General features: G+C 61.7%; 2 protein-coding genes across 7 annotated transcripts; one reads left to right on the top strand and one right to left on the bottom strand.

Moving 5' to 3' along the window:
* Nucleotides 1-3,743: 3,743 nt before the first annotated feature.
* NLRP6 (NLR family pyrin domain containing 6) lies at nt 3,744-14,358 on the bottom strand. Of its 5 annotated transcripts, none has more exons than XM_063334497.1 (11): nt 13,743-14,358; nt 12,540-12,881; nt 12,260-12,298; nt 10,439-12,170; nt 9,869-9,958; nt 9,429-9,602; nt 8,175-8,345; nt 7,795-7,965; nt 6,710-6,880; nt 5,910-6,080; nt 3,744-5,448 (listed from the first exon to the last, which is right to left on the bottom strand). In XM_063334497.1, the coding sequence occupies exons 2-11, from the start codon at nt 12,856-12,858 to the stop codon at nt 5,358-5,360; spliced, it is 3,129 nt and encodes a 1,042-aa protein (XP_063190567.1). In that variant the 5' UTR covers nt 12,859-12,881; nt 13,743-14,358; the 3' UTR covers nt 3,744-5,357. The 5 variants fall into 5 exon arrangements, with proteins under 5 accessions (XP_063190567.1, XP_063190568.1, XP_063190565.1 ...); XM_063334498.1 differs by having other exon boundaries at nt 13,803-14,358; XM_063334495.1 differs by having other exon boundaries at nt 13,823-14,358.
* A 3,672-nt stretch (nt 14,359-18,030) lies between these two features.
* LRRC55 (leucine rich repeat containing 55) lies at nt 18,031-21,951 on the top strand. Of its 2 annotated transcripts, XM_063334508.1 has the most exons (3): nt 18,031-18,214; nt 18,880-19,738; nt 19,832-21,951. In XM_063334508.1, the coding sequence occupies exons 2-3, from the start codon at nt 19,126-19,128 to the stop codon at nt 20,065-20,067; spliced, it is 849 nt and encodes a 282-aa protein (XP_063190578.1). In that variant the 5' UTR covers nt 18,031-18,214; nt 18,880-19,125; the 3' UTR covers nt 20,068-21,951. The 2 variants fall into 2 exon arrangements, with proteins under 2 accessions (XP_063190578.1, XP_063190577.1); XM_063334507.1 differs by lacking the exon at nt 18,031-18,214 and having other exon boundaries at nt 18,621-19,738.
* Nucleotides 21,952-22,175: the final 224 nt, after the last annotated feature.

The following is a 22,175-nucleotide window of genomic DNA, read 5'->3' as shown; positions in this document are numbered from 1 at the left end:
TTGTTTTCCATGTAATAAAGTCTTTTCCCACCATTTATCACTGTTGTCACACCTTCACAGGCATTGGTAGGAATTCCCCACTACGTTTTGTACCTCCCATTCCTGTCCCGAGTTCTCCCCGCAGACACTCTGATCGCTGTCATTCTTTATGTATTTCCCAAATTCCGTAAAGGAGAGATTAAGAGGTATCCCTAACAAGGGAACACCTTTACTTGAATGTTCTGGGAAGTGAGTGCAGAGCCAGCCCTTTGATTTGCTCACAATCTCCATAGGCTTTTCTACGAACCTAAAACGGGTGTCGTAACTCCAGAGATTGCTGCGACTGTCCTGGTTCCCGTTACACCCGTCACCGTTGGACCTGAGAGGACAATAATACACAGCAGCGTTCGATTCATCTCTAGTCCGAAAGGAATCACTATTGGAATGTAAATGTCACAACTAATGTCCCTATAGTAATTAATATTGACATCAGAACTTCTCCTTGGATACAATGAATGTCTGTTACCGACACCAGGCCGTGTACGATTCATTTAACTCTGTTTAATCGCAGCTTCAACGGTCCAGCGGGTTCTACGTGCCCCGTGGGCACGGGAACCGCCGTTATTCCAGTGTAATGAGTCCGTGGCCCGACTCCTTCACGCTTTACGCTGCTTTAGTGTCAGTGAAATCTGGCAAGGTCCTTCCTGCCCCCTGATGGCCTGTCCTTCCGCGGCCGCAGACACACGTGGCCTCCAGGCTTAAAAGAACGTCCTGGGAGTCCAGTTGGCCCGGGAGTCCTCAGCGAGAGTACTTGTGAAGAGAGGTGAGCCCCTTAGGTAAGGACAAAAGATAATCAGGTAACACCGTGTCACCCGGTACGTGCGTTTGGTCAGATTTCCCAGTCACATTTACATTGTGTGGCTTTCCATACAAGATTTCGGAAGGGCTCACTTTTTGACGGGATTGCGGAGCCATCCTAACCCTTAGCAATGCCAAAGGTAACGATTCTACCCATTTCCGCTGAGTCTCTTGAGGTCTCCGGGGAGTACATAGAGCCCATCTTATTTTCAGTATTCTGCAAATGTCCTGCACTACTTTAGAGACAAATCGTGGTCACCGGTCAGAAGACATTCCCAATGGCATCCCAAACCTGGAATGGCTTCTTTTAACAAATGTCTGGCTACTTCCCCAGCTTGATTGGTTCGACACGGGAAAGCTTCAGGCCCTCCAGAAAGCGTACGCACCGTGGCTAGTAGGTATCAATACTGCTTATCTCATGGCGGTTCGGAAAACTCCATTTGCCAGCACTCAGCCGGTGTGACTCCTTTTCTTCCCTCTCCAGGAGAAGGCCTGGCCTGTATTTTTGGATTATTCCTATGACAGATTTTGCATTTATTAGGTATACTTTTAGCAATCAGTAACATCTTAATGCCAGATTCTACTGATGCCTCAGGTCCCGTGTGCATTTCGCGTCCATTTTGGTCATTAATTTTCTGGTGATTGCAGGAGTAACCACGCTCTGTCCATGTGCAGTGACCCACCAGCCATTGGACTCCTCCTCACATTGGAATAATTCGGCCAGTCTGCCTTCTTCCGCAGAACATTGTGGAAGCTCTTGTAAATCCCAGTCTGGGATTGAAGCGGCAGTCGCTGCTTCTGTAGCTGTTCTTTTTGCTGCTTCGTCTGCTCTGCGGCTGCCTCTTACCACAGCCTCCCTGACGTGCCTTGCAGTGACCCACCGCCACCTCCTTCGGCTTCTCTTCTGCCTCCAATAATAGTAAAACTTCTGGTACCGCTCGATGGTGAGAGTCCTCTTCCCTTCCGCGTAGCCCTGTAAGCACGGGCTACCCCGGAAGCGTATTTAGAGTCTTTACAAACATTTACCCTCCTTCCTTCAGCCAGTTCCAAGCCGTGGTCAGGGCCATCAGCTCTGCCTCTGGGCGCAGGTGGCAGAGGGCAGAGGTGTCCCCCCTCGCTCGGCTCCCGGGGCCACAGCAGCACAATCCGGCCCTTCTTCCTCCTCTGACCACAACACGACCCCCGTCTGCCAGCGGCGCCTCCGCGGCATCCCGCAGCTGCTTGCGTTTGGGCTTGGTTTTCTGCGTTCCGTAACACGTGAACTCGTGCCGGCCGAGCGTGAGCCTCGGGAATTCTCACCTGGATTTTTCCCTGTTCAAAACTGGTCTGTGCTCTCGGCTGTAGCTGACGAGTCTCTTCCCGTGAGAGGTACTGGGCATTCTGGCACACGTAAGAACTCATGAACTAGCGTCTGTTTGCCAATTCTACATTTATAAAAAGGATTTTACCTATCACTGTCATAGTAAATTTACTTAAAGGTCCTTTACAACTATTTAAAACAGAGCATGTAGCTCCTGTATCTACTGAAAAGCTCGTTGTTTCATTCCCCAGCTTTACTGGAGCCAGGGGCTCAGCTGGGGCGTTTTGGTGCATTTGCTCCCGGTCCCCTTCGGTCGGAATCCCCTATTCCCGCCATCGGTAAATCCGCCTCTGGGACAGAACCTGGCTGTTCGTTTCCTTGGATCCTTTTAGGCCATTCATTTCTCCAGTGCCCGTATTCCCTGCAAAGGGCACGCTGATCCACACCCGGAGGCGCTCGTCCCCTCGGGGACATTCCTTGTCCTCCACCACGAGCTGCAGCTCGTGCTCGGACAGCAGCAGCCGGAACGTTGTCCCGCTGCCTCCGACTCCTCTGCTTCTCCTTCTGCTGTTCCTTCTCCTCTCCCTCCTCCCTGCTGCCCACATTCCCGACGCCCCCATCCACTTTCTGCAGCTTTTTCTGATGAGCAGGCTGTCCCACAGACAATGGAGTAAGAGCCACCTCATCCCTCATCCTCGGGATTCAAATCCGTCCGTTTCCTGGCTGGTTCACAAATCCTGGACCGAAAACGGTACTTTTACCCACACCGGCCTGTCCGCCCCAACGCCCTGCCCGAGGGGGGCTTGAATCTCCTGCGCGTCGCCCCATCTTGTCCGCCTGCCGTGGGGCTGGGACCCCCACCCACCGCACTTCTGCCCAGCCGCGCTCCTGCCCCGCCGCTGCCCGTCCCCTTCCGTCACGTCCCCCTCTCCTACCATCGTTTCCCCGAGGTTCCTACCAACATTTCTACCTCTTCTTCCTCCGACACGGGCCCTTTGTGCTTATTACACCTCTTTCCCGTGCTAGGCGCCGGACCACCTCTCCTGTGAGGTTTCGTGTTGCCCCCTCCGACGCCAGCGCTGCGCTCTCTTTCCTCATCCAGCCACGTTCTTTTCTAGCGCCGTAATCGCTTCGTAAGGCGAAAGGCAAACCAACACACGGAACCTCGTCCCATTTGAACAGAGAGATATTAGCACACACCTACGGCTGCGCAGAGCAGTTTTTTCAAGTAGGAAATGACATTTTAGAAATTAAACCGCAGGACTTCCCACAGAGATGCAATTTCTGGGAAAGGAACTGTAACTTTCCTTTATCGAGCGCAGCAGGTGAATCCCCTCCCGTTACGAGCAAGGTCTAACGCCGTCGTCCAGCGCTGTAAGACAAGGTTTTTGCCCAACGCGAACGGCGGCGCTGCACGAGAACCAGAGACCGCCGCGGCCGCGGAAGGTAGTCACCCAGGGACGTACCTCCAAATGCTTCTTTCGCTGCAGCCGCCTGCGCCAGACAGCGCGGTCCAGAGCAGCACGCGTCTGTGACTTGGCTGTTACAGATTTCACAGTCCAATTAATTAGTGTCTTACAGATAACCCCAAAGTAGAATGTATAAATAATGTTGGGTTTGTTTTAATGTACAGGCAGGTGAGTTATCACTGAGGTCAAGGAAACCAGGAATTCCTTAGCTTTACCGTAAAGAAAGCAAATAAAAACACTTCCTTACTGCCCATTTAAAGAAAAATAAGCTGATGCTGCTTTACGTATACCCAGGGAAAATATCACCAATCCTAGCTTGAAGTAAAAAAACGTAACAGCTTTGGTAACAATTTTCTGTGCTTCTGCTATCGTCATTCAAAAGGCTTTCACATTTCACATTAGCATATTAACACAAGATTTTTTTTAAAACCGCTACAACCACCCTCGAGCGATCCCTGCGCGGCTTAAGAATCTGGGTTTCCGAGAGAGTCGCTGGAATGCTGCATCAGCTGGCCTCTTGTTTCCTGCTCCGCTGGGTGAATACTTTCATCCTAAGAAGCTGTGCCAATCTCCGCAACTGATTTCACGAGGACACAGTAGTCGTAGTTGCACGGAGGAATACGGTGACAGCGTTATACTTCAAACTTCCCTTCGTTGGCCGTTTCTCCCAGTCTTCTAAAGTGTAGGCTGGGTCACCACCGAACTTACTCCAATGGCTAGGAGTGCACGCTGGGGGTGACCACCTGGGGATCCCCCCTTGGGTAGATTGTCGCTTTCCCGTGATACCAAATAACCAAAACGACGACCAAAACGGACTTGGACTCCGGGCGTCCCCGTTGCAGCGTACAAACGCCCAGATTCCGGTGCGCAGCAATCACGCACCCCGACAGCGCGTGCCGTGCCAAGGTACGACTTCGTTGCAGGCAGTTACCAAAGCCAAATACCAAATCCAAATGCCCAGTGCCAAACCCAAATAGCAGGAGGGCCGACCGGAGGGCTCACCCGACCAGGGAATCGGGAGGTGTCCCTGAAAACACCCCGCTGCGGCTGGATGCCCCACGATTCCGCTGGTCCGGAGAGGCTTCGGAGAGCTTGTCCCACCTGGGTCGCCAAATTCGGCTACCAAAATCTGTAACGAAGCTGCCACTCTCTGAACCAGGTTTGTAGTTTGGCAAAGCCGACGTTAGTTTATTTGCGGTGCTGGGGGGGGTCTCTCCTCCTGTCACGCACGCCCATCAGAACGCTCTGCGTGATGTTCCCGCGTGTTTTACAACACCGTTGTAGTATTAGTAGCTCCTGCCTGTGTTTGGTTGGCTGGTCGGTTCCATTCGGTTACACCGTCAGGTTAGAGGTGCCACGCGTGCCCGAGGGAAGGGGCTGCACCGGGGCGAGGGGCTGCTCGGCCTGCGGGCGTGACTGTCAGTGGTACCGTGAGGGCCGTTCAGCTTCGCACACGAACAGTTTTCACTTTCCTGCCGAGCCGGCTGAGCTTCTCCAAACGTGTAGATTTGTGCCATCCTCAAGGTCCTCGTGGTTGACGTGCTTCCTCGAAGACGACACAGCACTCGCCTCCCGCGGCGAGGAGTTCTTTTCGTTAGCTCGCGCTTGATAAATTCAAGGGTAGAGTCCTCATTATTCATGGGGATACGCGCCAGGCCTTTCCCCGCTGGTTGCTGGTGACGTTTCAGGGGGTTGCGTGGGTGACACTGTGCCAGCGGGTGAGGAGCCCTCGCCGCAGCCAGCCCTGCTCCTCACATGTAGCCTATATTCAGGGTGGGTTTTCCGCATTTCAGGGCATCCAGCTTCTGCAGCGTCTCTGTGCTTAACCCGGATTTCTTCAGCCTTTGGAGAGAAGGAGAGAGGTTAAATCCACCCGCGCTATTGACTGTTGGCCTTGACATTGCACAGCCAAAAAAAAGGACAGAAAGCGGCTGGTGTGATGGTTTTTTGGAGAAGGGTGCCTGGTGCAGCCGTAACTCCATGGAAAATGCTCTCCCACCTGGTAGGGCAGGTGGGGAACCATCCCCAGACCCTTTGGAGCAGTCGTAGCTCCATGGAAAACCCTCTCCCACCTCATGGGGCAGGCAGAGAGCCGTCCCTAGACCCCATGGAGGAGCTGTAGCTCCACAGACAACACTCTCCCACCTGGTAGTGCAGGCAGGGAGCCGTCCCAAGACCCTTTGGAGCAGCCGTAACTCCACGGAAAACCCTCTCCCACCTCGCAGGGCAGGCGGGGAGCCGCGGCGCAGGGAGGCTCTGGCCATGCTGCCAGGACGATGCCCCGGGGAGCCCAAGGCCCTTACCACAACTTCTGCAGGCAGCAGGTGGGATGCCCCAGCGCCTTGCAGAGCTGCTGCACGCTGGCGTCGCCCAGGTCGTTGTCGCTCAGGTCCAGGAACTCCAAGCTCCGGCTGGGGCTGAGCATGGCGCAGAGGTCGGCGCAGCAGGCGCCCGTGAGCCGGCTCTGCCACAGGCTGCCGGGGAGGTTCGGAGAAAGGAGACGTTTGGATGTTTCATGCACGGTCCTTCACAAAGCTTGCCTGTGCCACCTGCCCACCCGCCCCAGGCCCTCTGGCTGCCTGGAAAGAGCTCCCAGGGGGGGACTTGCTCCAAAGCCTTGCTCCAGGCTTCTCGTGAGGTCTGAGGCTGGACGTAACCTCCCCAGGATGGGGAACATCCCTTCAGATGGGCATGGGCAGGACTGGGCTTCCTCTTGATTGGGGAACCCCCCGATTGCCTCTCACAACCCCGAAGCACGACTGGGGAGGTCTTTAGGGAGCAAAGGTCTACGTAGGGGCATCTGAAATGTGCTGGTGGGTGGAATAACTGCAGCCGGGGCAGTGAGCGTGCTGCTGCTCCGCCTGCGAGAGCTTTAAATCCTTGTTATCTCATCTGGCATCTATCTAACAAATAAATAATTGTGTACATTTAAGCTGTTAGCACCCTGCCTGCCGAAGCTCTTGGCACCCACCCAAAGATGCTCCGCTGCCCCGGGGAGGGATGGTGGTGCCCATCCGCAGGGAGACTCATCGGGGGAGCGCAGCGAGATGGTCCCTGCAGAGCGTCCTCCCAGCCCTGAGCCCCCGAGCCCCTCACCGCTCACCTGAGGGTCTGCAGCCGGCAGGCGGGATCCCGCAGCCCCTCGCTCAGCCGCCGCACGCCGCCGTCCCCCAGCTTGTTGTCCCCCAGGTGCAGCTCGGTCAGGCAGGGCCTGGCCGGGAGCACCGCGGCGAGAGCCCCGCAGCTCGCCGCCGTCAGCCGGCACCGCCACAGCCTGCGGGGGACAGGCGGAGGAGAGGGGCACCGGTGGTCACCACCGCCCTGGAGCCCCCTGGTCTGCGGGGACAGTGCCCGCAGCCCCCGACCAGCCTTGCCCCGGGGCCGATGGGGAGGAGATCGTCTCACCAGAGGGAACCCCCCCTGCTCTTGAGGTGCCGCGCTTTTGTATTTCCTCCCAAATTGTGTAGGTTTTGCCTCTTTGACTCCTGCAGCTACAGGTGTGGGCGGCACCCACAGCCCCCTGAGGACACTGGCTCCTGGTGAGGGGTTTCTCGGGTCCTTCAGGACCTGGAAGCTGCCGCCAGCCCCAGCAGAGGCATGTCCCCCCCCAGGGGCACTGGAGCCCCCTGCCCTTGGCTCGGCATCGCCGCCAGAGCTCAGGACTTGGAGCCGCTCCCCGAGGGAAGGGCTGCATTGCCCGGCTCCCTCCTCTCCGGCTCCAACGCCCTCCAAAGCAAAGGTGCCGCTCCGCACCCCGGTGAGCCACCTGCCCTCGGCACCTCCACCAGGCGAGCCCAGAGCCCTGGGATGTTGCCCAAGCCCTGGCAAACACCACGACTCCAATTCTACCACTCCTGCTTCTCTACAGCCTGTTCTCCTGCCTGGCTTTCTGCTACCGGTGCTTGCAGGATGGCTGAGATGGGGCTCGTTCGTAGCTCCGGAGGAAAAGTGGGTAAAAAACTCAAGCTTAAAAGCAAATGGGAAAACCAGAGCTGTCACAGCGGTGGTGGCCCTGGTGAAAGGTGGCACGTCCCCTCTGCCCCCGGGTCTTAGGATGGCAGCCCAGGAGCGCGTTACGTCCTCCGAGCACAAGGCAGTTTACTTGCTTTCTGGTTTGCCTTGTGGACATCCCGCCTGCAGCAGCCCTCGGCGCCCCCCCGCAATGCCCCCGAGCCCCTCACCGCTCACCTGAGGGTCTGCAGCCGGCAGGCGGGATCCCGCAGCCCCTTGCTCAGCCGCCGCACGCCGCCGTCCCCCAGCTCGTTGTCCCCCAGGTGCAGCTCGGTCAGGCTGGGGCTGGCCGGGAGCACCGCGGCGAGAGCCCCGCAGCTCGCCGCCGTCAGCCGGCACCGCCACAGCCTGCGGGGGACAGTGCCGGGGCTCAGCCGGGATCGGCCACGGCAGCTGCTTCCCTCCAAAACATCACCCGCTGCTTTTCGAGCCCAGGGATGCGGTCGGGCTCTTTCATCAGTGCAGCTCGGGGCGGGTGACGCGGCGCAGCCCCCTGCGCACACCCCAGAAACACCTCCCGGCAGCAAAGCCGGACGCGCCAGCCCGACGCCCCGTACCAGAGCTTCTGCAGGCTGCAGCCGGGCCCCGCCAGCGCCGTGCACAGCTCCCGCACGCCGCCGTCCCCCAGGGGGTTGTCGCTCAGGTCCAGCTGCGCCAGGGTGGGCAGGGAACCCAGCGCGGCGGCCAGGGCCCCGCAGCCCGCGGCCGTCAGGTTGCAGCAGCCCAACCTGCGGGAGAGACGGCGGTGAGGCCAGAGGAGACCCGGCCGGTGTCCCCCGCCACAGCCCGGGCACGCAGGCGGCTCCCGCGGTGACTCTGGGGACACTGTGTCGGAAAAGCGAGGGGAGCAGCTCCCTGCCCGCTCCCCGTCCCTCTCCCGCAGGCAGCACACCGGCAGCTGCTGCTCGCTGCTCTCGGCTGCCAAGTTCTCTTGTTCGGCATCCCCGGGGGCAGGGACACTGAGAGCAGCTGGAATGCACCACAGAGTGCAAACCACAACCCAGATCTGCAAACTCTAAGGGACAAAATGCCAAAGTGCAGACACGAGGCCGCACTCGGCAGCAATCCCGCTGTGCCGGAGCATGGGAACGGCGAGGGCAGGCGCCCAGGCGTCCGCCCAACTGGGAACAAAGGTTGGGGGCAAACAGTATCGCTCGAATGCCTGAGGCCAATCTGCCTCACTGTTGAAGTTTCAGAGAGATTCCTTCTTTCAAATCTCATTGTCTGGGCTGAGCCTATACGGGGGCAAATGGAAACACCCCCAAAAAAAATATGGAGGGGAAAATGCAGACACCACTGAGGGATGGTTCATCCCCTTCCCAGAAATGGTCTGTGGGGTGAATCCACTTCGGCAATTACGTGTTTCTGCACGGTGCATGGCCAGCCCTGCCCCTGCCCGGGCACACAGGGACCCCAAAAGCCCCGCAGCTGCAGGGCAGGAGCCGGGGGAGAAGGTTCCTGGGGTGCCCACAGACACCCACAGACGGGCGAACAGCAGCAATGGCAGCACAGACCTTTCCTCCAGCTTCTCCATCTGGCCTAGGCACTGCAAACGAGTTCTCTCTCTTGCTTTCCTACAGCATCCTAGCAGTCACTCATTCATTTAAAAATGTGGAACTAAATTAAGATGGAAAAGATAATAATAAGGGTCAGGCCCTGACAAGTAGGTGTGCGATGCCTCAAGCTGTCTTTGGCAATGGCAGCATCGGTAAATGGGCCTTTCTCTTCTCCTTTTTCCTTGCTCTTCCAAGGTTTGCAAGGAGAAGTGGCACGTGGACCTGCAGCCTCCCGCAGCCGGGGACGTCCCTTACCGCAGTATCTGCAGCCGGCAGCCGCCGCACGCCAGCCCCTCGCACAGCAGCTTCACGCCACCGTCCCGCAGGTCCTCGTTCCCAGCCAGGTCCAGCTCCGCCAGGGTGGGTTTCACGCTGAGGACGGAGGCCAGAGCCCCGCAGCAGGCGCCTGTGAGCTGGCACCGATCAAACCTGCCGGAGAGACGGGGAGAGGAGCCGCGGGGCTCGGCACAGGCGCCGCTGCGAGGACACTCCGACCAGCCCCTCGCTGAGGTGGCCACCGCCGATGGTGCCCACAAGCCCACCTGGTCTCCATGGGTGGCCTCCCAGGAGACCGAGAAGGGCCCGTCCCGCCGTGGTGGCACATGGTCGCCCTCCCCGGGCAGCGAGGAGACGCGGCCGGCATGGCTGGGCTTCGCTTGTTTTCCCCTTTCACCCGGCAGAGGAGAGCGACGTACCTTAATGTCTTTAATTTGCAGCCTGATTTTTCCAAGGCTTGACAAAGCAGGTGGATGGGCGACTGCTTTCCCTCCTCTTGCTGTATTGCCCTGAAAACAAAGGAGAGTTGCATCCCATTCCTATTCCCATTCCTATTCCTACCCCTATTCCTATTCCTATCCCTACTCCTGCTCTATTCCTGTCCTAGTCTATTCCTACCCTAGTCTATTCCTTTCTTATTCTAATCCCATTCCTATCCTATTCCTATTGCTATTCCCATTCCAATTCCTATTCCTATTCCTATCCTATCCCTGTTCCCATCCTATTCTTTTCCTGTTCTGTCCTGTCCTGTCCTATCCTATCCTATCCTATCCTATCCTATCCTATCCTATCCTGTCCTGTCCTGTCCTGTCCTGTCCTGTCCTGTCCTGTCCTGTCCCTATCCCTATCCCTATCCCTATCCCTATCCCTATTCCATTCCTATTTCTATCCCCGTTCCAACACTGGTCCTTGCCCGCCGGCTGTGTCCCTCAGTGACGGCTGTACCTGGCAGGGGACCAGCCTCACCGCGGGGCGACCGCAGCCCTTACCGTACGCACCGACGTGCCGGCTGGGCCGGCTGCGGGCCCGCAGGGTGCTCGGGGTGGTCCCGCAGGAAGGAGCAGTGGCCCAGGTCCAGCGACTCCAGCTTGGGGAAGTGTTTTATGCTGAAGGCCAGGACGATTTGGTCGAAGCGGTTGAGGTTGATCCCTCGCAGGTACACCCCCATGAAGGGATCCAAGGCAGTCACTACAAAATGCTCGTCCTGGAGCTCGTACAGGCAGTGGCAGACCTCCATCTCACGAATCACCGCCGTCTCCTCCTCCAGAAGAGCCAGGGCCGTTTGCTGGCTCTTTTGAAGCCACACCAGTAATTCCTGCGTAATCCTGGGGGAGATTTTACAGTCCATCTCCTCCTCCAGCTCCCTCCTGCGGTCCTTGTTGAGGAGCCCAAAGAGGAACCGCACGGTCATCATGAAGTAGTTCCTGGAGTTGCCGTAGCTCTCCAGCAGCGCCTTCACCTCCCTGGTGGGACCGGCGGGGGGGTCCCGTGCCTCCCCCTCATCTTCCAGCAGGTAGAAGAGCGCCGCGAAAAACTCCTGGAAGCTGAGGTGGATGAAGCTGTAGGTGCTGACGCAGGAGATGTCCTTCTGGAAGAGGTGCTCGTTGAGCAGGAGCGGGAGGGCTTCCCGCTGGTCCAGGGCGTACCCCTGCACCTCCTTCTCCTCAAAGAGGACCTTCTGCCTCCAGACGCCGTCGGCCGCCAGGCAGCAGAGCCTCCTGAGCACCGCGGGCATGCCTCGCTTCACCGGCCCACTCAGCGACCGCAGCAGGGCCAAGAGGTAGAGGATGTAGATCCCCGTCGTTGTCTTCGGGCTTTGGGTGAGACCCCCGGCGCAGCCGAGTTGCTGCTTCATGACGGTGCAGACGATCCAGCACACAATGGGCACCAGGCACATGGTGAAGAGCATCTCGTTGCCTCTGACGAACTGGAAGGCGGCAGCCGCCTGCTCCGCGTTTTCGAAGAACTTGTGGAAATACTCCTCCCTCTCCGCCTCGTCAAAGCCCAGGATTTCGGCGTAGCGCTCACACTCCAGGCACTTGCCCAGCTTCCGCAAGGCGGCCGGCCTGGTGGTGACCAGCAGGGAGCTCTTGGGCAGGAGCCTCCGGCGGAAGAGGCTGCTCAGGATGATCTCCACCGGCCTCTGCTCGAAGGGCTGGGAGCACAGCTCGGACAGGGGCCGGTCGACGGAAAAGCGGAGCTCGTCAAAGCCATCGATGATGAACAGGAGCCTCTCCATCTGCCCCAGCATCTCAGCGAGCGGCGGAGAGCTGCCGGGGTAGCACTGGGTGATGAGGTCGGCCATGCTGGCCTGGCTGGTGAGGAGGTTGCCTTCCCGGCAGTGGATGTAGAAGACGTAGTCAAACTCCGCAAACACCTTGTCGGACGCCCAGTCCAGCATGATCTTCCTGGCTGTCATCGTCTTGCCCACGCCCGCGGCCCCCAGCAGCACCACCTCCTTGGGGGTCCAGCCATCGGGGCCGGGCTTGAAGAGGTCGCCCACCACGATGGAGGCGCTGGCCTGCTCCTTAATGATCTCCGCGTGCCTCCGCCCCATAGCCACGATCTCATGCTCCCGTTCCTCCTCGTCGCGGTGCTTGTTGACGATCACCAGCCTCGAGTACCTGGCGTTCAGGCTCACGTTATCGCCCACCCGGGCGTTTTGGTCCTTTATGCGGCTGTACGCCTGGCGTATGGCTCTTTTGTAATTCCTCTGGAAATCTGGAAGGGGGGGAGGCCACCTCAGGCTCCTGCGGACTGCAGGGTGAGCAGCGGCAGAGCCCCCCGCGCTTCTCCCCACCGACACCTACCTGGTGACGATGAACCCAGCAGAGCAGCGGGCCCCAGGGCTGCAGGAGAAAGGGGTGTCAGTGGGCAGCGCCGCTGAGCCCCTGACACCCCCAAATCCTCTTCCGCCTCCTCCTCCCTGGAGAAGCCCCCCACACCTGGCCACGGGGACCCCAACCCACCGCCCTTTCAGTAGCGTCCCCCTGGCCCCAAACACGGGCTCTTGCAGACCTGACCCCCAGGACAGGGTGCCGGGGCCCTGGGGGACGCTGCACTGGCCAGGGAGCCGCTCAGCCCTCCCACCTCTCTCCCTGCTTTCCCGGAGCAGGTCGGCAGCGTTGCGGAGGTGGATGCGCTCGAAGACAGCTATCGCCACATCCAGGGCAGCCTCCCCGCCGTAGAAATCCAGCATGAGGTTCTTCGTGTCCATCCAGTCAGCCTTCTCCAGCCGCCCCCTGGGAATGCAGCGCCTGCCCTGCAGGTCTCCGTGCGCCAGCACATCCCGAAATTTTTTAAAATCTATCTGGGTGAGGTCTTCCAGGGCGTGGAGCAGCAGATCCCCGGCGGTGCCCGGGGGGATGCCCCTGCTCGGGGTGTGCTTCTTGCTGACGTACTGCCCCATGGGGAGAATCCCGGCCCCCGGCCCTGTGAGGGGGGATGAGGTTTGGGGGAACCCTCCTGCCAGGAGGCTCCCGGCCCCACAGCCCAGCCCCGTCCCGGCCAGGCTGTCCCTGCCCCGGGGAGCTGAGCCCCCGCCGCCCCCTGCACCGCTCCCCAGGGATGGGGCTGGGCTGCCTGCAGCCAGGAACCCCCCTGCACCCCCAGACCGGCCATCTCCAACAGCATGAGCACAAGGAGCAGTGGGACAGCGGTCAAGGGGCTTGCCACCCAAGCCTCTCCAGAGCCATGTCCCACCACGTGAGCAGTGTCCCCACCGGGAAAGCGGTGGCCCTGCTGGGAAAGCAGTGGCCCCACCAGGAGAAAAATGTCCCCGCCAGGAGACCCATGCCCCACCAGGAAAGCAGTGTCCCCACCAGGAAAGCAGTGTCCCCACCAGGAAAGCAGTGTCCCCACCAGGAGAGCTCTAGCCCACCAGGAGAAAAATGTCCCCGCCAGGAGACCCATGCCCCACCAGGAAAGCAGTGTCCCCACCAGGAAAGCAGTGTCCCCACCAGGAGAGCTCTAGCCCACCAGGAGAAAAATGTCCCCGCCAGGAGACCCATGCCCCACCAGGAAAGCAGTGTCCCCACCAGGAAAGCAGTGTCCCCACCAGGAAAACTCTAGCCCACTAGGAGAAAAATGTCCCCACCAGGAAAGCAATGTCCCCACCGGGAAAGCAGTGTCCCCACCAGGAGAGCTCTAGCCCACCAGGAGAAAAATGTCCCCACCAGGAGACCCATGGCCCACGGGAAAGCAGTGTCCCCACCAGGAGAGCTATATCCCCACCAGGAGATAAATGTCCCCACCAGCAGAGCGACGTCCCCAGCAGGAAAGCAGTGGACCTACCAGCAGAGCAGTGTCCCCACCAGAAGATCAGTGTCCCCACCAGAAGATCAATGTCCTCACCAGCCAAATACCGTCCTCACCAACAGAGCAATGTCCCCACCAGGAGTGCAGCGTCCCTGCCAGGAGGTCAGTGTCCTCACCAGGAGAGCCGTATCCCCACGAGGACATTCATGTCCCTGCCAGAAGAACCAAAGTCCCACCAGGGTCACAGCCGGGCAGCTGGCCCTGCTCCAGAGCAAGGTGAGACCCACCACATGGTGCCACCAAGCCACCAGGTTTGATGATGCATCTGGAGGCTCATCTTAGGAGCAAAATCAAGCCGGAAAGCTGCACAGGCGCTCTGATTTCCCGTATGGGCAGGGTTCCGTTCTCAAAGTCTGCTGCTGTTTCCTTCCCTCTCAGGTCAAGGTTTTCAAGCTTCTCGTTCTTTCTGCGCCTCGGTTTTTTTCCTCTCCTCTTTTCTTTTCTTCTCTTCCTAGCACCAGCTCCTCCCTCCTCACAGCGATGCGGAAGGCTGTGATGAAGGCGTGGAGACTTTTTTATTCGGCCACAGCAGCTTGGATTGGGGAATGCCGGCCAGCCCAAACAACCCAGGCTGGGCCAGGCGCAGCGTAGGGGGTGGCTTCTGCCGCTTCACCTTGAAATTCATCCTGACACAGAGCTGAGCATCAGTTCTGGTGTCCCTTGCCCCGCGAGGGGTCTGGTCTGCTGGCCCGTGGCTAGCTTCACCAGACTCTGGTGGCTCTGCTCTCCCCCGGGGACTTGAGCAGGCAGCGGGGTCCTGCGGTAGGAACAGGTCGCATCACGGGCTTTTTGGGCAAGAAAAAGCTTCAGAATCTCAGGCTAGCGGGATCTGCCGGGGGAGGGCCGGCTGAGGAGCAGCCCCCAGGCTGCAGCCCCCCTTCAGCCACCGCACGCTCCCGGCACCAAAAACCGGCGTGAGCGAAGCGCCGTGAGCAGCTGGGTGGGCGCGGGGCCCTTTGCGGGGAGCCCGCCGGCAGGTCAGGGTGCGAAAGCCCCTTGGGCAACGCAGCCGGCGCCGCAGGGAGGGCAGGGGCCGGGGGGGGGCCAGTGGCCCAGCCCCCCAGGAATCACTTCTGCGGCCCCGAGCCGGGCACAGGCAGGACAACGCAGGCACGAAGCAAAAACAAACCCAACTCTTTCTGAGACTGAAAATGCAAAAAAGCCTGTGAAGTAACTTTGCACGGGTGACAGCGTGTGGGGTGTGAAAAGAAACCGAGAGCAGGTGCTGCCCCAGCAACGGCTCCTCCTGCTCCGCCGCGATGATGCTCGTGGTGTTTGCACCCCCCGGAGAGAGCCCCAGCCACCCCTACCGCGGCCGTGGCCCGTGCCGCGCCGAGGCCAGTCCCACCGGAGACTGGGATTGGTGTCAGACACCCCACCTTGGCACGGGCATGCCACGCTCAGCCCCGAAAGTCGCTTTGGATTTGGGGTTTCTGCCACCAGCTGATGGTGGCGGAGTGTCATCCAAAGGAAAATGCATTTTGGATGCAGAGACACCCAACCGAAGTCAAACCCAGCCCTACTGCTGCTGGGATCCCGGCCCGCTCCTGTCTCCCTGAGTTTTAGCCATCCTGCAGTGATGGCTTCGGGCCGGGTTAAATTGGTGCAAACTCATTAATGGTGGTGGAGCAGTTTTTTAAAGGAAAAACGCTAAGGGCTGGTCTAACATTTGGAGAGTGACGCTGGAGAAACCTAAAGCCAGCCCTGCTCGACACCAGTTTTATTGCTTCGCTATCGGTGGCGCAGGAGCTGGACGTGGAGGTTCAGTGCTGGGTGCGGGGTGGTTTGGTGGACACCAGGGTTCGGTGCTGGGTGTGGGGAGGTTTGTCGGCGCTCATCCGGCTCTTCGGCACAGCGGCAGCCCCAGCTCTCACCAGTTGCCCTTCCCCTGAACTTCCTGCCCTCGCGGAAGACTCAGGGGCTGTGGTTTCTCGGTGATGCTCACACGGGTGCGGGGCCTCACTGGCAGCCGGGAGCGAAACTGCTTCACCCCCAGCGCTCCGGCAGCCCCCTCAGTCCCCCAGCTGGCGAAACCCCTGGGCTCGCTCGGCCGCAGGGGCGAGGAGAGGGCTCGTGATGTGCCCAAGCCCTGCTCCAGTCTCCCCATTGCTCCCTGGCACAGGAAGACTATGGCCACCGGAGTCACCTGCAGCTCCGTTTCATGCCCGGGTGCCGGCGGTGGAGGCAGATACAGCAGACCTGGTGGTTTTTTGAGGGTCCGGATGTCACTGCAGCCGATCTGCCCAGCCAGCGAGAGTCAGGAGGAGGCTGCAGGGAACGTGTCCTGATGGCTTTTCAGGCGGCAAACCGAGAGCTGCGCTGCCAGCCAGCATGCCGCGGAGGCCGGGGGAGCTCCTGTTTGTGACCGGCAGCTTTGACCACCCCCAAAAGAAGAGATGTAGCCGTCCCTCCCCTTCCCTCCTCCTCTCCAACGCTTGGGTGCATATGGGTTAAACGAAGGGGGCTGTCGGATGCTGCCTGCTCTGAAAGAGATAAAGCCCTGAATATAAGGCAGATTTATCAAGCCGGGCTCCTTGGAGCCATCCCGGGCCCCTGGGGATGGGGATGAGCCCGGCTGGCGGCTGCGGGCAAGCGGGGCCGAGACTTGGCAAGCCGGCCGTGGGAGAGGAGGGGGGAACTAAAATTGCAAAGGCGCAGCTGGAAGCAAACTTGGAGCAATCATCCAAAAAGCCGGCAGTCTCCCGCCTGTGGTTTTGTCCCAGAAAGGCTGTTCCGTGCTGTTCCGATGGGGCCGGGCTCTGGCGGGGGGGGCTCCACGGGCAAGCTCATGGGCAGCAGCCCAGGCTCCGTCCCAGCCTGAAGGCGGGTGTCCTAGCCCAAAGGTGAGCATCCTAGCCCAAAGGTGAGCGCCCTAGCCCAAAGGTGAGCATCCCAGCTCAAAGGCAGGTGTCCTAGCCCTGGCTGCGGGGAGCGGGTGGCTGCTCCATCAGGGATGCTGCCCAGCCACCACTGCCGTGTCCCTGTGGCTGTGACCCCGGGGGCTTTGGCGAGGGGGCCATATCTGAGCCCCGGTTGGGGTGATTCACTCGTTTCTTTGCTGTCAATGTAGCCAAAAATGCTGGGAGGGGGGTGGAAAAAAGCCCGGGGCTAATAGATGCCGGGAAGAGCTCTGCAGCCAGGCTTGGGTCTTATTTCTAATTACTGTCTGCCTGAGCTGCAGCTGGCTCCCGGGGTGGCTGGCTGTATTTGGCTCCCAGAGTTTCCCTGGAAGCCCGCTGGGAGCCCGGGAGAGGTGGCCACACGCCGCCTGGCTGCCAGCCCAGCGCCGGCAGAGCCGTCCCACAGGACCTGGGCACCAAACAGCCCCCGGCCATGATATACCAGGATCGGGCTGGCGGTTTCAGCTGGGAAAGGGAGCAACTGCGTGAAAACAGCAGGAAAACTGAAACAGGGAACACCCCCCCCTAGCTGAAATGCTGGCAGGCTGGGATTTGACAGTGCCTCCTCTCCAAAAATGCCATAGCCGTGGCGTTGCAACGTTTCCAGAGCAAAACATGGGCACCCTTGTGACCCGAAAGGGCCGTTTCCACGGCAGAAAGCAGCTTGCTAAAACCCGCTTCGTCCCCTCCCCATCCGAAAGAAGGAAAACAGAATTTTTTCGGCTTGAGCGGCGCGAAACAATGAGTGTCAACCTGAGGCATTTTCCAGGTCTGCGAGCAGGGAAAAAAAAACAACATTTCATGTCAGAGCAGGCTGGAGGGGGTTTGTGCGCCAGCTGAGGTTGGCTTTTGCGTGGCAACGCAGCCGTCCCTGCTGCAGCCACCGCTGCACCCCCCGGACAGCTGGTGCCCCCCCCGCCCCCGGCCTGGGTGCACTGGGGTAAAACCAGCCAGCTTTGGGCCCGGCTGCCTGGTTTGTCCCCTCTGCCGAGACGTCATTTGTTTCTGTTTTCAGCGCCCGGGAAACCCTGATTCACCCCATCCCACGGGGATGCTCCCCGGGGCCGGGGGGTGCGGGGAGGGCTGGGGACCCCCCGAGCGGGGGCGGGAGAGGGGGGGGGCAGGAGGACACCCCTTGTCTTTCGGCCATTGGGGTGGGGGGTCCCCCGACCAGACGGGGTGTCCGGGGGGGGGGGAGCGGGGGGGCATCGCTCCCCTCCGCCGTCTCCATCGCCGGGCTCCGCATCCCGCTCTCCTGTTGCTCAGAGATGTGGAGGCAGTTGCTAAGAGACACCGACACGTCAGTAGCTGGCCCTCAAGGAAAAAAAGAGGAAAGAAAAAAAAAAAAAGGAGAGAGAGAGAGAGAGAAAGGGAGAGACAAGGGAGGCCGAGGAGGAGGAGGGGAGGAAGGAGGTGGGGAAAGACCCGCTCCCGTCGCCAGCCTCGGCAGCAGCCTCGCCCGCGGCTGCGGGAGCCGCTCGCCCAACTCGGCGGCCCCGGGGGCGGGGGCGGTCCGGGGACCCCCCCCCCCACCATCCCCCGGCCGGCGTGAGTACCCCGGGGACCCCCCGAGGGCTCGGGGGCCGGTGGGGAAGGGGGTGGCCGGGGCGGGGGGTGTGTGTGTGTGTGTGTCCGGTTGGATGGGGCGGGGGGGAGAGGATGGAGCCGGGGACGGGGGGGAAATGGGCGAGGGAGGAAGGAGACAAGATGGCCAAGCGGCGGGGGGCGAGCAGGCCCGGGGGGGCACGCCAGCGCGGGGGATGGCGAGCCGGGGGGAGGGAGGGGGGGCACCCCGGGCGGGGGGGCCAAGGGTGGGTGCCGGGGGGGGACCCGGGGGGGCGCTGGGGAGGGGACCCGGGAGGATGCTGGAGACCCCCGGGGGGTGTCGCGGGGCGGGGGTTGTCCCCGGGGGAGACGGGCGGGGGGGGCGCCCCGGCACCGGGCTGAGCTGTGGCAGCGGGGGCTGGCGGGGGGGCTGGAGCGGGCACCCCCCGGGGGGGTGAGCAGGGCCGGGGGGCTCGTTTTGGGCCGAAATCCCCGGGGTGGAGGGTCGGAGGAGCGGGGTGGCCCCGGGGTGGGGGCTGTGGGGGCCCCGGGCTGCGCCCGCCGTGGCCCCCCCAGCCTGGCGTGTGGCTAGCGTGGCTCCCCCCGCCGTGGCCCCCCCAGCCTGGCGTGTGGCTAGCATGGCTCCCCCCGTCCCCTCTCCCTCGCAGGCAGCCGAAAACGGCCGGACGCCGGCCCCGCCGTTGCCCCGGGGCTGGCAGACCCCCGTTCCCGCTGCGGCGGGGGGATTTGTCGTGGCCCCCGAATGCCGCCAGGGTGCCCGGAGCCCCTCTTTGCTAGCCCGCAGCCCGGCCCCGCTCCCCAAGGCCGCCGGCAGCCCCGCGGGGGGATGGCCCCCGCCGCCCCGTGAGGGTCCCGGCCCCCCCGCCGTCGCGGGGCCTCGCCGCCGCCCCGCCATGCTGCTGGGCCCCTGGCTGGTGGCGGCGGCGGCGGCGGTGGCGGCGGGCGCCGGGGCGGGCTGCCCGGTGCTGTGCACGTGCCGCGGGCAGGCGGTGGACTGCAGCGGGCAGCGGCTCTTCTCCGTGCCCCCCGAGCTGCCGCTGGACACCGGCAACCTCAGCCTGGCCCACAACCGCATCGCCAGCATCCCGCCGGGCTACCTGGCCTGCTACGGCCAGCTGCGGGCCCTGGACCTGCGCAACAACTCGCTGGCGGCCCTGCCGGCCGGGCTCTTCCTGGGGGCCCGCCGCCTGGCCCACCTCGACCTCAGCTACAACAACTTCAGCCTGGTGGCCGCCGACATGTTCCTGGAGGCCAGCGGGCTGCTGCGCCTGGACCTCAGCCACAACCCCGGCCTGCGCCGCGTCCACCCCCAGGCCTTCCGCGGGCTGGCCCAGCTGCGGGAGCTGGACCTCAGCTACGGGGGGCTGTCGGCCATCAGCCTGGACGCCCTGGAGGGGCTGCCGGGGCTGGTGGGGCTGCGCCTGGGCGGCAACCCCTGGGTGTGCGGCTGCGCCATGGAGCCCTTCCTCAAGTGGCTGCGGGGACGTATCCAGCGCTGCGCCTCGGGTAGGTGCCGCCCGGGCCCGGGGCGCGCGTGCCCCCCCCCGGAGCCCCCCGCACGGGGACTGGCGGCCGGCCCTGACGCCGCTCTCCCTGCAGATTCGCAGCTGGCCGAGTGCCGGGCCCCCCCCGAGGTGGCGGGAGCCCCCCTGCTCTCCCTGACGGAGGAGAGCTTCCAGGCCTGCCACCTCACCCTGACGCTGGACGACTATCTCTTCATCGCCTTCGTCGGCTTCGTCGTCTCCATCGCCTCGGTGGCCACCAACTTCCTGCTGGGCATCACCGCCAACTGCTGCCACCGCTGGAGCAAGGCCAGCGAGGACGAGGACGTTTAGGCAGCGCCGACGTCGCCGACGTCCCCCCGACCCGCCCGCCGCGGCGGGGACGCCTGACTGTGCCTTGTCCTCGTCCCCTCCCACCGCCCCCCGCGCCCGGGGTGGCCCTCCAGACGCCTCCCCGGCTGTGGCGGGGGAGACCGGGGGACGGATCCTCTTCATTTTGCCCCAAAATGGGGAGTTTTTGCCCCGGCGGGCACCCTCCAGGATTGGTCTCCCCCTCAGCGCCGTGAGCTTGGACCCCCTCCTGTCCCCACCACCCAGAGGCAGCGGCACGGGGGTCCTGGGGGGTCCCGGGGGAGCCTCCGCACGGTGCCAGTCGGTGGGGGCTGGGGGCTGCAGCCGGGGAGCAACCCCCCCGGCTTGGGACAGAGCCCCCCAAAAGCGGCGTGTGCCTCGGGGGACGCTGGCCACCCTCCCTAGGGGGAAACCAAGGAAATCACCACTTTCAGCCCAAAAGCAGCACAGCTGGAGCCCCCCCCGGATCCTGCCCACACTCTCCAGCCTCTCCGAAAAGCCGTGGGGGGCTGAGCCCGGGACCCGGTGCTGGCGCCCAGCTGGGCAGCACCGCTCCTGCGGCAGGGGCCCGGGGGACGCCTGCGCCTTGCTGGTGACACCAGGCCATGCCGGGACAGCACCGGGGCCACCGTGCCCAGCGGTGGGAGCAGCCCCTGGGGACGGTGTTCCCGGCCACATTCCCGTCCTTGCCTTTCTCTTCCAAAGTCTGGCGCAGGTTCGGGGACAAACCGGACGCCCTTCGCCACGTCCTGGCTTGCCGATGCGGGAAGGTTGGGAAGCAAAAGGAACGCCAAAAAAAAAAAGAAAAAAAAAAAAAAAAAGGAAAGAAAAAAAAACCCAAAAGCCAGCCAACGAGCCCTGTGTCCGTCCGGGGCGGCCGCCGTCCCCATGTGCGTGTTTCACACCCTCTCCGTGGCCGTCCCCGCAGCCAGCGCGCGTTGAGGACAGGAGTGGGGCTGAGGGGGGGCTCGGCACCTCCCGAGGAGGGTCTGCCCCTGAGTTGCTTTATTTTCTCACTGTGTCCCCCCCACATTGCGTGGAGGCAGAGTGTAGCTGTGGGTGCAGTTTAAAGCCAAACCAACCGAAAAAGAAAAGAGAAAACAGGGGAAAACGAGGCGCCGTGCTGGCTCGGCGATGCCACCCCCGCCACCGAGCCTCTGCCGGCACCGGGACCCCTCGAGCAGCGTGGCGGTGAAGGCTGGGTCACGGCCGCCCCGCTGCCGTGCCGGTGGTAAGACCCCCATGGGGCCGTGGCCCCCCTGAGGCTGCCAGGCCCCTCGGGGGCCCTGTGCCCCCCCTGGGGGAGGCGGGTGTCCTGTGACGGGCCACCCCGAGCTGCGGCGAGGCAGGGCTGCACCCCCGGCCAGGTGGGACCCCCCGGCGAGGTGGGACCCCCATCGTGGCAGCAGCCCCCAGCACAGTGTCCCAGGAAGGGGCACTTGGGCTCTTTTCTTTTTTTTTTTTTTTTTTTCCCTTTTGGTAAGCGGGAGACACCCCCCCACACCCCAGGCCCCCTCTGGACACCCAGGACGGGACGTTTCCCTCCGCCGGCAGCTCCTGGCTTCATGGTGGGGACAGCGGAGAAGAGCGAAGGCGGCTGCCAGCGCCCGGCTCCCCGGCCAGACGCGGGTGCTCTCGGTCTGAAGCAGGAATGGCCTGGCCCCGGCGCGTTGCTGTGTCCCACTGCGGGGGGGCCGGCACCCGCCTTTGGGTGCCGCATTCTGGCAGCGTCTGCCCGGTGCCAGCCCTGCGGTGGGTGTCCCCATGGCACGGCCACCGCCGTCCTGCAGGCACGGCAGCAGCGCCCTGCGCTCCCCTGGCTTCTGCCCCTCGCCCCACTCGCACCCCCTTGTCCTTTGCCTTTTCTTTTTCCTTTTCCTTTTTTCTTTTTTTTTCTTTTTCTTTTTTTTCTTTTTCTTTTTTCTTTTCTTTTTCTTTTCTTTTTTCTTTTCTTTTTCTTTTCCTTTTTCTTTTTCTCGTTTGTCTTATTTCTCTTACATGTCTCTTTACTCTTTCTTTTCTTTTCTTTTCTTTTTTTTCTTTTCTTTTCTTTTCTTTTCTTTTCTTTTCTTTTCTTTTCTTTTCTTTTC

The sequence above is a fragment of the Chroicocephalus ridibundus genome, chromosome 4 (genome assembly GCF_963924245.1).
Source record: "Chroicocephalus ridibundus chromosome 4, bChrRid1.1, whole genome shotgun sequence".
In the NCBI taxonomy this organism is placed as follows: domain Eukaryota; kingdom Metazoa; phylum Chordata; class Aves; order Charadriiformes; family Laridae; genus Chroicocephalus; species Chroicocephalus ridibundus.
The sequence above is the reverse complement of the archived record's forward strand: the minus strand, read 5'-3'. Positions and strand labels throughout refer to the sequence as shown.